The 16,795-nt window shown below is 39.2% G+C and overlaps 1 protein-coding gene across 3 annotated transcripts; it reads left to right on the top strand.

The window, feature by feature from the left end:
* Window positions 1-9,420: 9,420 nt before the first annotated feature.
* bcl6ab (BCL6A transcription repressor b) lies at window positions 9,421-16,785 on the top strand. Of its 3 annotated transcripts, none has more exons than XM_058064922.1 (9): window positions 9,421-9,463; window positions 11,272-11,442; window positions 11,504-11,725; window positions 11,815-12,588; window positions 12,662-12,774; window positions 12,859-13,023; window positions 13,103-13,233; window positions 14,818-14,955; window positions 15,139-16,785. In XM_058064922.1, the coding sequence occupies exons 2-9, from the start codon at window positions 11,282-11,284 to the stop codon at window positions 15,265-15,267; spliced, it is 1,833 nt and encodes a 610-aa protein (XP_057920905.1). In that variant the 5' UTR covers window positions 9,421-9,463; window positions 11,272-11,281; the 3' UTR covers window positions 15,268-16,785. The 3 variants fall into 3 exon arrangements, with proteins under 3 accessions (XP_057920905.1, XP_057920897.1, XP_057920891.1); XM_058064914.1 differs by lacking the exon at window positions 9,421-9,463 and adding an exon at window positions 9,502-11,197 and having other exon boundaries at window positions 12,665-12,774; XM_058064908.1 differs by lacking the exon at window positions 9,421-9,463 and adding an exon at window positions 9,502-11,197.
* The last annotated feature ends 10 nt before the right edge of the window (window positions 16,786-16,795 follow it).

The raw sequence follows: 16,795 nt of genomic DNA, 5'->3' as shown, positions 1-16,795 counted from the left end.
GCATTTCAAAATCCAGTATACATGAATAGAAGATCCCCTAAAAAGATCTCTGCAGATCCGGAGAAAGCATCACATGAGAGTTTACACACATACTATGCGACATATTGCAGCTTTGTAGGACTTCAGGAGTTTTGCCACCAGCTGCTTATAATTATATGCCTTGTAGTTTCCAAGAAAAATCAATTTCTGCTACCGTTCATGACATTTCTCATGCATACATTTCCACTTCCAAAAGAGGGATTTCTGCAAATAAAAACAAAACATTTGATGTAAAAACTGTAGACATATTAAAATGAATGTATTAGAATATGAAGACCCAATACTGTATCTTGGAAACGATAGCCAATCTGCACTTCTGATTTACTTTGTCTTTATAAGTGACTTACACCAAGCATTTTACTAGTAGACATTGTACTTGATGACTCTTAACATTCCATTTGAATATCAAGTTAAATGCAAATCGCTGGGAGAAACGGACCATTTCATTTATCCTACTGAGTGTTGTCAATTGAATATGGATGAACCCCCAGCAAAGGATGAGATGAATTTTCCCTCTCCACACACATCACATGCTGACCATATGGCCTTCACGGCAGAAGCTGGCAGTCGTCCCCCAGTCAGGAGTGTTCTGTTTCGTCTATGGCTTAGCGTTAAAGAAAAGTATCTCCATCTGATCTTCCTCTGGAATGACAATGCTTGCTTTCTTCTTTTCATTTGTCGTCTTAATCTATTTGAACTTGTACAAATGTTGTGATATAACTATGGATATTCACCTTTGCATGCAATGCCATTGACCAATCAAACTCTAAGTTTGCTCAATGTACAAACATCAATGTACATTGCGATCTGTTCCAAAGCACACATTCCAATGAACTGTGACATTTTGATCACAGCATGATCTCCTCCATTGGTAAATAGGGGCACAGATAACAAGCGCCTTGCTGAGGAAGATGAAGATGAACGTGATGGAGTGGCTCATGGAAGGTGAAGGAGCATATATGATAATATGTCCGAAACAAATCAACTATGACCATGATCGTGGAGGAGGATTCAGGTAAAAAAAAAAACCTGTTTAATTAAATTGAGCATGTTAAGGCATAAAAAAGGGCTAAATTGTGTCAGTAATGTTACTGTAATGTTCACTGAGACACACAAAAATAAAAATAAAAATAAAAATAAAAATAAAAATAAAAATAAAAATAAAAATAAAAATAAAAATAAAAATAAAAATAAAAATAAAAATAAAAATAAAAATAAAAATAAAAATAAAAATAAAAATAAAAATAAAAATAAAAATAAAAATAAAAATAAAAATAAAAATACATAAAAACTTATATTTATGTATATTTTTGTATATTTTTTATACATAAAAAACACCGGTTACCATTGTGGCTGTAACCCATGTCAATCTGAAACTGAACTCCCAATGTCACTTCCTGTCTGGCCGCCATTCAACTTCCCTACAAAACACATTTACTGCAACACCACGGCGCACCTCTTTTTTATGTCTTAAATGGCTTATTTTCTGTTATTATATCCACTATATTGGGTACTCCTAATGTAAATGTGACTATAAGGGTGTTAGTTCATGCCTAGTGGGCTCTAATAATGTTAAAAAACACATTTAGGAGGTTTTATATGCTTTAACTATGAAAATTTCCATTTATAAATAGTTCGGGTAGGTTTGTTGACTACTCTGAATTCTAAGTTCTACATTTTTGTGAGACACAAGTACTGCATCTCCATTGGACACTTTAGCAAAGTGTTGTCTGGGCTGAGAACATATGTCCGAAACAAATCACCACTGACCACTGTTTAATTAAAACTGTTTAATTAAACTGAGCATGTTAAGGCATAAAAAATTGCTAAATTGTGTCAGTAACGTTACTGTAATGTTCGCTGAGACACACAAGCACCAGATTTCACGCTCATAAAAAACACTGGTTACCATTGTGGCTGTAACCTATGTCAATCTGAAACTCAAATCTGAACTCCCAACATCACTTCCTGTCTGGCCGCCATTCAGCTTCCCTATGAAACACATTTACTGTAACACTCTTTTTTATGTCTTAAATGGCTTATTTTCTGTTATTATGTCCGCTCTATTGGGTAATACGAATGTAAATGTGACTATAGGGGTGTTAGTTCATGTCTAGTGGGTTCTAATAATGTTAAAAAATGAATTTAGGAGGTTTTATATGCTTCAACTATGAAAATTTCCATTTATAAATAGTTTGGGTCGGTTTGTTGGCTACTCTGAATTCTAATTTTTGTGAGATACTGCAAATACTGCATCTCCATTGGACACTTTAGTGTTGTCTGGGCTGAGAACATTACACACTAAACACGCACACTTGTTTTCACAGCCGGGAATGCTAAAACACTAACTTATTGTGTCTTTTTCAAAATGTCATAAAATGACACTCTTTTTTTTAAGCATTGGAATTTTTCCTCCCCCCCTCCATTTACAAAAAGTTGAATAAACACACAGAAGATAGGCAGCTACCTTCCGGCACCATCCAGGACTACTGTTTACATTTCAGTGACATTAAACAACAGCCCAGTTCACTTTGTATGACGTTTCTACAGAGATTCTGGGAGCAGAGGCTGTTTTTTTTTTTTTTTGCAGTGTCAAATGAGTGAATGTCGAGGCTAAAGAGAGAGCTTTCGGATATACACACGGACGTTTGAGTCTGCTGTCGTAGAATAAGCTTGTTGAGGAAAAATACATCACCTCATTCATTTTCCTCGCCCAAACTTTCCCAGCTCTTCAATTACGACTTACGCTTCCAAACCTCAGCTACTGGAGAAGCGCCCAGGAAAACATCAATAACATTCCTGTGCTTCTCACATGCATGCACGTTTATACACACATATACACACACACACACACACAGACAGAAGCATACGCTGGCCACGCCTCCCCCCGTTTATGCACAGAGCGCCCCAGGAACCAATCCTGCAGGCTTTGCTGTAAAACAACAGGGGAATCTGCCATATTGACATGGTGTACCCTGGTACTTTTCCACAGTGAAAGGGGCGGGTGGTGTTGCAATGTGTTTTTGTTTGTTTTGTGCATTTATTGCTTAACATTCCATACAGTCAAGGTGCACGATGATCAATTCCTCATGTCGTCAAACTTTTTTTTTTCCTCTTTTATCAAACATACAAAGGCTGCTGCAAAATATCTGAAACTTTTTACTCATTTTAGTAGAATATTGATTGATAGAAAAATAGAAAATAAGGCAAAAAACATAGGTTCAGCCAATATATCTAATGAGATATACTATTAGAGAGCTACTGATCCAATGCCCCGCCCTTGATGATAAATATTTAGACACTACTGATAGTTGAGTATGTTACATGAATGTCATCATGCATGTCAATTATGCTGCTAATTAGCCTGTTCATTATTCTGTATTGAAGGCCATGGTGTATCAGGAAGATACGAGATAGTCAACATATATACACATTATATATATGTGTGTGTGTATATATGTATATATATAATAATGTAATAATAATGTAAATAATAATTGTGGTAATTGTTTCTAATTCTGTAAAGAACTTTGTGTTGCATGTCTTTGCAGGAAAAGTGCTCTACAAATAAAGTTGATTTGATATGATTTGATTTAATATCATATTATATTATAATAATATAATATTTGTATTTTTTTAGATTTTCCATGAAGTATGATTCCATATTTATTAATGTACATTTTTTATACTTACAGCATAGAATTTTTTGCCACTTTGTAAATATGGTTTAATATTATTAGAGCCCTCTAGACATGATCTAACACCCCTATAGTCACCTTTAGCATTAGCCAAACCTAAACTCGCCATGAGCTTGTCCTACAGTGAAATGAAAACAGTAGGGTCACTACGTAGATAGAACATATATAATAAACAACATATAATATAATAAACAACAACTAACTTAACTTTAACTATGTAGTTTTGGCTACTTTTTAGAAAACAAGTGCCGCAGGGCATGCTGGGAAGCTGGAAGCCCTCCCAGCGATGCTACAATATATTATATAATAATGTTTCTATTTTTGTGAAACACAGGAATCCCGCGTTTATCGCAGCTAATGAATTTCTGGGATTTTTATTTTTTTTTTATTTTTATACTGAGAGCATAGAAAACCTATTTGGCACTTTGTAAATATGATTTTACATTATTAGAGCCCTCTAGACATTAAATAACACCCCTATATTCACCTTTATACTCATATTACCCCAAATAGTAAACATGGTAAGAGTCAATGAGCCATTTAAGATATAAATAAAAATATGTGTGTGTTGCTACAAATGTCTTCCCTAGAGTGTGGACAGGAAGTGAGGTTCAGAGTTGAGTTTTAGCTTGACATAGTTTAGTTACTGCCACAGCAGGGTTTTTAGTCCTAATTCTTGTACCTTTTGTGAGATAGTTCAAGATAGTTCATCATGTCTGGTGTTTGTGTGTCTCTCATAATATTACAGGAACATAACTGACCCCTCGTGAGCAGTGTAGAATAATATATTATATTATATTGTGGTTTTTATATGTGTCTTCCGAATGCCTTACGTATGTATTTTAGTTCATTTGATGCTGAATTAAAAACTTTAGTGGAAAAAACTGAGGGGAAAAAAAGCAGGTGAGCACTCTTAAGTGAAGGATGACGTGCCGCAACAGTGTAAATAAGAAAAAGCAACACGTGATTTTAGGAGCATTACATCACAATATGCACTCTAGTGCTGAGCCTGAACGTGGAAACCAACAATATGAATAATGAGGAAAGTTCCTGTTTGATGGAAACTTAACTTCAATCACATGACCCATTACACGGACATATAAACACTCATGTGTGGCTCTGACTAATAACCTCCATCCTCACTTAAAAAATTATAAAATGAGATTAGTGAGTTGACTGAAACAGGAAATAGTTTTTATGCTCAACAATCAATATTATTCTCAAATGCGACTTCAAAAAGCGTTCTGATGGTCAGAAGAAGAATAGAATGGTTGTCACTGTTATGGTGACTAATTTAATAGAACCAAGCATGACAGCTCCCGCATTGTGTTAGCAAAATACATTCATTATTAATATTATATGACCTAGTTTTGTTGTGTTTGTGTGTTTCGGGTATTTGTAGTGTTTGGACAATTGTTCCATACTGTTTCTTAAAGGCACCATTGCCACGTAGTATGTGAAGCATCAGTTGTGTGATGAATTGCGCAACGCAAAGGCTACATACCAGCAGTCAAGTCTCAGACAGATGTAATTAGAGCAGCTTAAAGTTAAAAAAAAAAAAATGCACAGCTCACATGGACTGTCCATACGTACCAGAATGTTTTTAACACGGTGAACATGCGTTTCAGCAGCAGCTGCGGAAAAAGACACTGAGAGCTCCAGGTTATAAATAAACAAGGCAGGTACAGTAGCTGTTGGGCTTGTTTACACATCACAGAACCTTGTTTGTTCCCAATCACATGCAGTTTTGCGGCGAGATAAATTTCATAAAAAATTTAAAACATTTTTTTTATTGGTTTGATTTATGTTTGGCCCAATTTCAAGGGCAAGTTTGTCGTTGAGTAGAAAAAAAAAAAAAAACGCCTCGTCCTGTGGCTGTACATGTGAGGAGACCAAACTAGTTTTAGAGTCATATTTTACTGACGTGACCTTTGATCCCTGTCAGGCAACCATGTGCCTGGGTCATGTTTTGGGACAGGCGCATTGAAATCCCGTCTGAGTCGAGGTTCTGGGTTAGTCGAGTTCATTGGAGGGGGGGTGGGGGGGGGGGGGGGGGCGCTCTTGTTAACACACCAGAAGAAGTTTGCTCCAAGGGTCGCTTTGTTTAATTCCATGCAGAGCTGTCACATGCTTGCTATTGGCTATTTAAAAAATTGAGTTTGAAATGATTTTTATGGATAAAGGAGATGAAATCAAACATGGCATGTTTTCCTGTCAGGTACCCCATCCCCACCCCCGCCCTCTTGTTACATTTGTCATCATTGCTTTATTTAGGTGTGTATTAGTATTGATAGTATTGATCCAGGCGGCACGGCGATTTAGTGGTTAGCGCGCAGACCTCACAGCGAGGAGACCAGGGTTCAATTCCACAGTTTGCATGTTCTCCCCGTGCATGCGTGTGTTTTCTCCGGGTTCTCCGGTTTTCTTCCCACATTCCAAAAACATGCGAGGTTAATTGGCGACTCCAAATTGTCCATAGGTATGAATGTGAGTGGGAATGGTTGTTTGTCTATATGTGCCCTGTGATTGGCTGGCCACCAGTCCAGGGTGTACCCCGCCTCTCGCCCGAAGACAGCTGGGATAGGCTCCAGTACCCCCGCGACCCTCGTGAGAAAAAAGCGGTAGAAAATGAATGAATGATCAAAATGATCAAAAGTATTGATCCACCCACTTCTATTGTATATATTTCTATATATGCTAGCTATATTGTCTGTCTTCACTTTTAATAACTAATACAATAAATTCATGCCATCCATCCATTTTCTATATCGCTTGTCGTCATTGGGGTCACAGGTGAGCTGGAGCCTATCCCAGCTGATCTGATTTGGGCAAGAGGGGATACACCCTGGAGTGGTTACCTGCCAATCACAGGACACATAAACAAACAAGCATTCGCACCTATGGAGCAGGGGTATCCAAAGTGTGGCCTTGGGGCCATTTACGGCCGCCGGCACATTCTAAAAATGCAATTACACAAGAAAAAAGTAAGTCATCTCAGAAAGAACGACTAATTATTAAGACAGTAAAGTCCGAATGTTAAGCAAAATTTAGCATGAATTTTAAATATCAAAGGAAAAGTGTGTAATGTGAGAAAAACAACATTTAGGTGATCAAAGTCAGCTGGGATAGGCTCCAGCATACACCCTCCACCCAAGTGAGGATAAGCGGCATAGAAAATAAATGGATGGTGTGTCCTGTAATTGGCTCTGGTGTATGCCGCCTCTCGCCCGAAGTCACCTGGGATAGGCTCCAGCTCTCATGTGACCAATGAGAACAAATGGTCTTGAAAATGAATGGATTTATGTTAATGTGTTACTATACAGCTGACTTCCATTCATCCATTTTCTATTCCGCTTATCCTCATCAGCATTGTGGGGAGGGGGTATGCTGGAGCCTATCCCAGGTGACTTCAGACGAGAGACGGTGTACAGCCAATCACAGGGCACATATAGACAAACAACCATTCACATTGATGACTATGGATAATTTACAGTCACCAATGAACCTACTAACATGAATGTGGGAAAACACACGCAAGGGGAGAACATGCAAACTCCACACCGAGATGCGACTGTGTGGCCAGTATGCTAACCACTGCTGCACCGTACCGACATGTGATGCCAAAAGTATTGTCCTCTCACGTTATTGTTGAAGCAAACACCAGACATAAGACGCCATTCATCTGATTCAAAACATTCACTTTAAGAGCTAAACTTATTCAACTTCAGTCGTGTCATTTCTTTTGCGTTTCCATTTTTTTTGCTGAACAAAAAAAAGCTCTGTCTTCTTACATGTAGGGCAGAGAAAAGATTTTTGATTGAAAAGGAAGAAGAAAAACCCACTCTTGTGCTACTAAAGATAACCGCAGGGGAAAAACATCTAAAGTGAAAACATTAACCAGATATAGACCTCTTAGTTGCCATAGTGACCTGAACGGCAGTATTTGAAACCTGTTGAGCTGCACTGCACAGTTTCTCGTCACAAAGAAAGATTTCGTTTCATTTCAAATAGCACATTCTTTCAAAACAAATCACGGGATATAAGACTTGTGTTTGTCTTTTGTTTGATTTCAAGGCTGGATGGACTTGAAAGAATGCTTTAGAAAATACAGCATCAACACAAATCAGTGTAAAAATCATTTCCACCCATTTGCATAATTAAAAAAATTTAAAAATTTTACCTTTACAAAGAAATCAGAAACATGAATCTGATCCAATGTTTCTCATTATGGTTGCAGTTTGCTGTGGCGTACAAACCCACACAACTGTCGCCACAATGATAAATATATTGTTTCATTAATACTTGGAAAGTGCTTTCAATAGAGTGTGTAGGTGCAGCCGTTACTGTGGTTGGTGCGCGCTTATAAAAAGCTGCAGTACATCATTATCAGCTTTATATAGCACACAGAGGAAACGGTATTTCAATGAACACTGCCCTTTTCCACATCCACCCACGACTGTTGTTTTATGTTATGCAGCATAAACAGTAGTTTATCCCTGATTAAAGATCATTTGCTTCATGTCTCATTAACACGTGTACTGTGTCATTTTTATTGCACCTTGTAATACTTGATGGATACCCGTGGGGCGGTGAGACAGGAAGTGGTGGGAACACAAACGAGAGAATATATACGTACATGCAAGTGGAAAGTTGAGCACATGATTTTCAACGGAAGAACGGATATTTTTAGTAATAACATCGCTTAAATATTCTCGTGAAATCTGATGATAAACGGGTTATGGCTTAACATTGCACTTGTACAATTCAACAGGTCTGAGGAGGAGGATTTTACTTCTTGTGTTTAAAATTTTCTAATGGAGAAAAAAAATATTAAAAAATAATAATAATGTGAAGGGGGGTGTCACAATTTTTTTAATTATTTTTTTTAAGTGTACATATGTTTATTAATATATATTACATTTATTTTGTACAATGTGCTGCTGGCCAATAAAAAACTAACCATGAGTCGTAAATGCCCCCTGGGGTGCAATTTGGACACCACTGGTTTATTTCTTTCTGACATACCTAACCTAAAGTTACCCAAAGGAACATCATTCATGTGTGACACATTTCTTCACTTTTTACATAGGTAAAATTCAAAATACAAATCTGAAATAATTTTGTTTAGTTCTTTTACTACCAAAAATACTAACAATTAACAAACACAGTTGAAAACTGGTGTATAATGTATGAATAAATGCGGTATTACTTGTGAAATATTGCTAAATAGAATAGATGCTGTACACTATAGCCATCATAATACCATGAGATTACATTTATAGCCATTGTCGCCATATTTGTAGTCAGTAAAGAGACTCTGACTCTGTCCAATGCGTGAGAGTCTGCGGCCACAAGTTCAACATGTTCTCGTTTTCCTCTCCGTATTTATAACTTGGTCAGCTGACTGTTTGCTCGGAATGTTCCACCGCGAGACAAGATGGGTTCGCCTCAAAAAAAACACATCAAAACCACGTTAAAAATACCGCATTTGAAAAAAAGACAACAAATATATCGACAATATAGTTGAAAACACAATCTATGTGTTGTGATAACATTTTTATACACGATGTCCTGAAATGAGGCGGAGAGTGTTACAGAAGCCACCCCGCCGCTTCCTACATGGTACGGTCCGATGTTGAAATTCCGAGAATTGAGCGGCTCAGTTTCTTAGAACTGGATTCACAGAAGTGGAGTGGCTCGGATTTTCGAGGAAACTTTTTTATAAGGTTAGTTTTTTTTCCCTTGCCTTCCCTTTTCTCTCCTCACTAGGGCCGGGACACAACGTTAGCAAGGCGCACTACTTTCTCCTGTTTGCTTCCTCAGCTGGCTACTATTTTCTTATATGTTATGTTTGTTGGAGCTGGAAAGAACCTTAATAGAAGCTTAAAGCTACAGTGCGGAACACTTTGTGACTTGTTGTGTGCACACGAAGCGGATGTGCTCATTGACACTTGAAAAGGCTTTTGATTCATTTAATTAAAGCAGCTAGTGGGTTGTTTATACTTTATAAACTCAGACTATGCTAATCATAACCACATTGGCTCGCCCTTGCTTTTTCAGTAATGTTTGGTATGCCTACTACCTGACAGCGTAGGCGCAAAAAGTAGCGCAATCGAACTGGTCTTTCTGGTTTGCGTGTCTTATTTATCAGCGTTTGCCTTTACAGTATTGTGAGTAAGCACTACAACTTTTTTTTTTTTACTGAAACTCCCTAACATCCAAAACGCCATGTAGGCAGACAGTCGTGGTGAAACTATGGCGACGTGCGGACTGGATCTGAACTTGAACGCACCGACATGCCCCCAAGTTACTGCGCAGCACGAGCATACCTGTCCTTGAATGCAACATTCGTTGTACCGTATTAACTAGTAGTAGCAGATGGATATTTTTCTACTCATCTTTTATTTTATTGTCACAAATATTGTTCAAATATAATGTATATTAAGAGGTGGACATATTAAAAATGTATTCAGAGTTTGTTAACAGTATAGAAATGTAATGTTGTGTATACAAGACAAAAACAGAAATGTGAAAATAAACATAAAGAGCAATATCATCACCGTAATATTGATCTGATGCAGTGACAGTGCCCTAGTATTGATAGTATTGATCCACCCACTTCTATTGTATATATTTCTATATATATATTAGCTATATTGTCTGTCTTCACTTTAAATAACTAATACAATCAATTCATCCATTTTCTATATCGCTTGCCGTCATTGGGGTCACAGGCGAGCTGGAGCCTATCCCAGCTGATTTTGGGCAAGAGTGGAGTGGTTACCTGCCAATCACAGGACACATAAACAAACAAGCATTCACACCTATGGAGCAGGGGTATCCAAAGTGTGGCCTTGGGGCCATTTACGGCCGCCGGCACATTCTAAAAATGCAATTACACAACAAAAAAAGTAAGTCATCTTAGAAAGAAAGACTAAATATTAAGACAGTAAAGTCCGAATGTTAAGCAAATTTTAGCATAAATTTGAAATATCAAAGGAAAAATGTGTAATGTGAGAAAAACAAAACTAAGAATAATAATTTTAGAAAAAAGTTATAACAATATAATAAAGTCAAAATATTATGAGATAAGTCATAATGTTACAAGAAAAAAATTATAAGGATAAAGATGACATTTGTTTAAAAACAAGTGGAATGGAAGAAGGAAAAAATCCTATTAATACACACAAAACTGTGACGAGGGCTGTTTTTTTTCTTTAAATATAAAAACCATCTCAGCACAGCTACATCTGCGCATCCTTTTATTTTTCAAGGAAAAAGTTTGGACACCCCTGATTTAGAGGCTTCCATTAACCTAAACAAATGTTCAAACCTTTGATCTCATCACTGTGAGGCCAACAGGCAAACCATTTGGACACGGTGCAGTCCTGTGGTAAACACTGCAATGCTTCTCGATTATCGTGTGTCATGCTCCCTTTGGTGCAAACCTTACAACAATGGTGCTTATACGAATATATGAATATAAGTCGAATACGGGATTTCCAATATAAATGAACCATGTCCTCTCTGTCAGTTTTCACAGCATGGCCATGACTGCAAATGGGTGCGTTCAATTTACGCGCCATGCAGGGGATGTCCTGCTCAACTTCAACCGCCTGCGCAGTAGGAATATTCTAACGGATGTCACTATCCAAGTGAACGGACAGCATTTTTACGCACACAAGGCCATCTTGGTGGCGTGCAGGTACATGTGCAGCATCATGAGGCTGCGGTGACCGATCCTAACTCCTATGTTTTCTTTACAGCGGCTTCTTTTATTCCGTCTTTATGAACCCTGAGAATGCAAACCTGAGCGGCATCAGTTTGGACCCCAAAATAGACCCTAAGAGCTTTTCCAACCTCTTGGACTTCATGTACACGTCGTGCCTGAACCTGACAGACAGTATGCTGGTAGGCACCATGAACACCGCCCTCTACCTTCAGATGGAGCATGTGGCTGATACCTGTCACAGGTTCATCAAGTCCAGGTAAGTGTAGCGCACCATGTGGTGTGTTCATGGAATTGTGAAGTTGAGTGGGACTTATGTTGAGGTGTTTTTTCTCCCCATCTTCTTAGGCCGTCTTTCAATGTGCACATGGAAGAAGTGCAGATGAGCAAGCTACCGTTGGTTGATCAGCTCCCTAATTTCCGACCCATTGATGTAAAGGAGCTGGATGTCAAAAACAGATACACAGCTACCTCGCCCCCTCTTCAGGAGTGCAAGGGTTACAATGTCTTTAGGGGCATCAACACCTCTGGTTCCTATTATGTATATGGTGATCGGCATATCGCCGCAGAGAAGCATGAAGCTTCCCAAAACATCAGCACCACTCCCGGAGAATCATCTTTGTCCCACAATCAACGTATGCAAGTCCCCAGCACCAGCGTGCCTCACAAAGAGTCCACCTCCATCATCACGTACCCGGCTTTCCACCCCACGATTATTCGACCAGCACCTTCCACCCACACGGAAGAAGACAGTGTCCGGCACCTTCCTCCTAACTGCCATGGGTTGTCTCCAGGTTTTGGGAAAGGTGTCATTTGCAGCCCTCAAAGCCCTCTCAGATCTGATTGCCAGCCCAATTCTCCCACCGAGTCCAGCAGCAGCAGGAACGCCACCCTGAGCCTCAAACAGCCCGCGGATTGTCCGAAAGAAGCCAAGGTCCGAAATTGGAAGAAGTACAAATTCATTGTTATGAACCAAACCCCTCTGAACGAGGAAGCCGATGTTCGGAGAGGCAGTCCCGAAGGTGGATCCCCTACACTTAGTCCCTGCAGGGGCGCCGGTGAGCAGAGGGAACCCCAAACGGAAGAAGCAGCCAGAGAAGAACTCCCCATGACTGTTGTCAGGTAAAAGCTTCATCCACAGCTACACAGAGTGACTTTGTTGTGTTCCTATTCACGAATGGGCCGTCTTTGCTAGCAGCCACAGCAAATGCTCCTCCTGTGGCGGTGACAGCCCTCAGCACGTGGAGGCCGCTCACCCCTTTCCCGACTCTTACTGCAGGGACTCAAAGTTGTCCCCTTCTAGCTGTGGTAACTACAATCCCGCTCATTTTGTGTAGCAGACACAAAACACAATGCCCAAAACCATGACACATCTTTCGGCTTTGGTTGCAGAAAGCTCTTTCTTCTGTAACGGCAGCGACGCCAAGTTCACAGAAGAAGACTCCCCCAAAGAGCACGCAGACCAGCTCCACAGGAAGAAGCCATACAAGTGTGACTGCTGCCAAGCCGCCTTTCGCTACAAGGGGAACCTGGCCAGCCACAAGACCGTTCACACAGGTGAGATGAGAGGTCAAAGTCTCCCACTTTGCAGTTACGGAAGATTCATCAAGCTCACGCCTGTTCAAATCCCTTGTAGGTGCAAAGCCATACTGCTGCAACATCTGTGGTGCTCAGTTCAACCGGCCAGCTAACCTGAAGACGCACGCTCGTATCCACTCTGGGGAGAAGCCATATAAGTGTGACACGTGCGGGTCCAGATTTGTTCAGGTGAGAACCGAAGATACACATTAGTTGACCAATCAACAGACAGCAGTGTACTTAGCTCCACCCTCGATTGGACTGTATCACAAAATAGCAGAAAACAGATCCTTAAACAATAAAAAATATCTTAGACGTCAGTTTGTTGTGTTAAACATCAATAGCAATAGTAGATGCTGTTCCCGTCTCGGCCTGTAGGTGGCAGTAATGTGCGTAAAACAAATGTAAAGTAACGGTGTCTTCTGTGGCCTCTGTGACACCACCCTTTACAGGGTTTCAAGGACATTTTGTATTTATTTGAAGAGTTGGTTGGCATCCAAGTGACACCCAAATTCACTCTAATTATAGCTGAGGAATGTATTTGTCTCTGCCACAACAAGGGCGGGATGTTCAGTGGAAACAGGCGATGATCAGAGAGAGGCTGGTATTTCAGAAATTTGAAAAGTCATTGTACATGACAACTTAATTGACGACAAACATAATGACTTGAAGTGCATGAGAAAGTAGGAAGGACAATCTGCAGTTATTGCCTAACGGGCCAGTCGGCTCTGTATATAAGTTACTGTAAATTCCAGTGTATAAGCCACAACTTAAACTTTGACCCCCTCAGCTTATACATCACTAAATTGTAATCTCGTGACATTTCCTTCTTCAGAAGTACTACTAATTGTTTAAATTCTGTGGCGCTCACAAGTCAGTGAGGAAACAATAGCTTTCTTTGGCAGAAGCCAATCACAAGCTATCACTGCACTCACCGCAAGCTCGTCAACTCATTGGAAATCGCTGTTACATATAACAGTAAAACAACAGAACAGTGTGACTCTCTGTGTCATCTTTCAAACACGCTAAATTCATCACACAGCAACTTAACACTCAAAAGGTGTGTATACAAATACACAAACACGTAAATTCATCACACAGCAGTTTAACACTCAAAAGGTGTGTATACAAATACACAAACGTGTAAATTCATCACACAGCAGCTTAACACTCAAAAGGTGTGTATACAAATACACAGGCACGTAAATTCATCACACAGCAGCTTAACACTCAAAAGGTGTGTATACAAATACACAAGCACGTAAATTCATCACACAACAGCTTAACACTCAAAAGGTGTGTATACAGATACACAAACATGTCTCAATATGAGTTTAAAACAATTCAATTTTTTCCCATTAGACATTCATTCATTGGGGCGCTGCAATGGCGTCAGCTTCCCTGTGGGATTCAGGCTCGGGGTCCTCTGGCTCACTCTCAACAAAAACAACATTGCAGCGTGGTTTTCTAAAACAAAATGCATTATGGGAAAATATGTATTTAGACATGTTTGTATATTTTTATATACACCTTTTGGGTATTAAGTTGCTGTGTGATGAATTTAGTGTTAGTATGGTATTCAACTTTTTCCTCTAAATTTACTTGGTGCAGCTCATACAACGGAATTTACGGGAAAAAAACATTTATTGCTGTTAATTGATTCCAAACCCAACTGTAATAAGTGAATTAATTAATTTATTTCTGCTTCTTTATGTAATTTTGTCAAATAATTATGTTTATTATGTATGTTAATCATTACTACTTGTTTTTCAGGTGGCCCACCTTCGTGCCCATGTGTTAATTCACACAGGCGAAAAGCCATACCCTTGTGAAATCTGCGGAACACACTTTCGCCACTTACAGACGCTCAAGAGTCACATGCGCATTCATACCGGAGAGAAGCCTTATCATGTAAGCGTGCCAAGTCAAGTCTCCTTTCCTTATCCACCGTGTCCTGCTGATAGGAAATGGGAGTAATCCCCTCACCGTTGTGACCCAGACTGCTAATCCAACTGGGTTATGGAAATTAGCAGAGGCGGCATCGACCGCCCTGTACGTGATTCTAAACTTACGCCTTTTCCTTTTGTTCCACAGTGTGAAACGTGTGACCTCCACTTCAGACACAAGAGTCAGCTGAGGCTACATCTGCGACAGAAGCACGGCGCCATCACTAACACCAAGGCGCAGTATCGCCCCACGCCCAGCAGCTTGACCCCCTGCTGAGGCCATGGCTGACCTTTTCTTTTTTTTTTTTTTGCACCATGTGGTGAATAATATTTTTTTTAATCCAAAGAACCATATTTTGTATATATTTTAGAGTGACAGGTTTATTCTTGACCACAACTGAATGTACAATTTGAATGTGAATTTGAGCAGATACATACGCGTGTTTCCTGTTAGCAGTTATTGGTAAAACAGCATGCATGTTACAGTATTGCTGTAGTATTGGTACAAGTCATTGGTACGTCTTCAAGTCTATTTGTAAATATGTTATTACATTGCCATCTGCTGGCAGAGCATGGGTTTGATAACGTTGGTTTTCTTGCCCTGGTGAGCTTTACTGAAGGACAGTAGCTAAAAGAGGTTGTCACTTTTGTTACGTACTATATGTGTACATATACATTTTTGCTTAATACAGTATCATCTTTTCCAATATGACATAAGCCGTCATTGTTGTTTTTGCACACACATGTTGCTGTTATTCAAAATGTCTTGAGACTTTTCAATTTTTTTTTTCTCAAGTGTTACTAACATGTTATAGTTGATCATTTATTATTTATATTCAAATCTACGCTTGCCTGATTGTCACAATGTTTGGTGCTGCCATGTTGTCCTGAGCTAACTGTTAACTTTTAGCTCCATTTGATCCAGTGTATTATAGTGCCTTATATTCAAACATTATATTGGTTACAGTCCCAGACTTATGTTGATGCGATGTACATTTATGCTCTTTCTGTGTATTCTGTGTAAGTTTTTTTCACTGTATGTGGCTCTTAAGATGCAGAAAAGCGGAAAACATGCTCAGGAATATTGCTTATGTCTTTGTAACTGCAGAATACATAATATATATATTTATATTTATGAAATAAATATGCATACTGCAACAACAGCACTCTATTAAACTGCATGTTAATATCTTGACAGAAGAGACACCAAATAACATTCATTTGCGATGAGTAAACAGCAAACTGATGCCCCCTGCTGGATAATCCTTTAGTTAACTTGTTAACTTGTATGCAGGCCCAAAGTAAACTGTAGAAATTATTGTACATTAGAAATTAAAAGGTTTTTGTTTCCAGGAATGCAATATCGCTGCCAATTATGAGGAACACCACTCAATGGAGGTCAGTTGGTAGGTTACCCATAATGCTAATTTGGACAGCGATATAGAAACCTCAATCGCTTAAACCAACTATATTTAGAGCAGTGGTTCTCAAATAGTGGGTCGGAGAGCCTATTTTAGTGGGTTGCTTTACCAAAAGAAAAAAAAATGTAATGACCCAATGTCAGGCAACTGCACAGTTGCAGATATCTGCTGGAGATACTGAAGGGGTTCACTGAGGGGTGATGGTGGGTCCCGCAGCCAGTTGAGAACCACTGATCTAGATCTAGATGTCCCACAACCCCAGGGAAGACAAGCATGATAGAAAACTGATATTCAATTTGTCACATTAACTTCAAATTGTGAATCATTTGGGGTCTGCAAGTGATTTATGCTTATCTGTATTTTTTTTTACCATGCTCCAAATAA

The sequence above is a fragment of the Doryrhamphus excisus genome, chromosome 1 (genome assembly GCF_030265055.1).
Source record: "Doryrhamphus excisus isolate RoL2022-K1 chromosome 1, RoL_Dexc_1.0, whole genome shotgun sequence".
In the NCBI taxonomy this organism is placed as follows: Eukaryota; Metazoa; Chordata; class Actinopteri; order Syngnathiformes; family Syngnathidae; genus Doryrhamphus; species Doryrhamphus excisus.
This window is presented reverse-complemented; position numbering and strand designations above follow the sequence as displayed.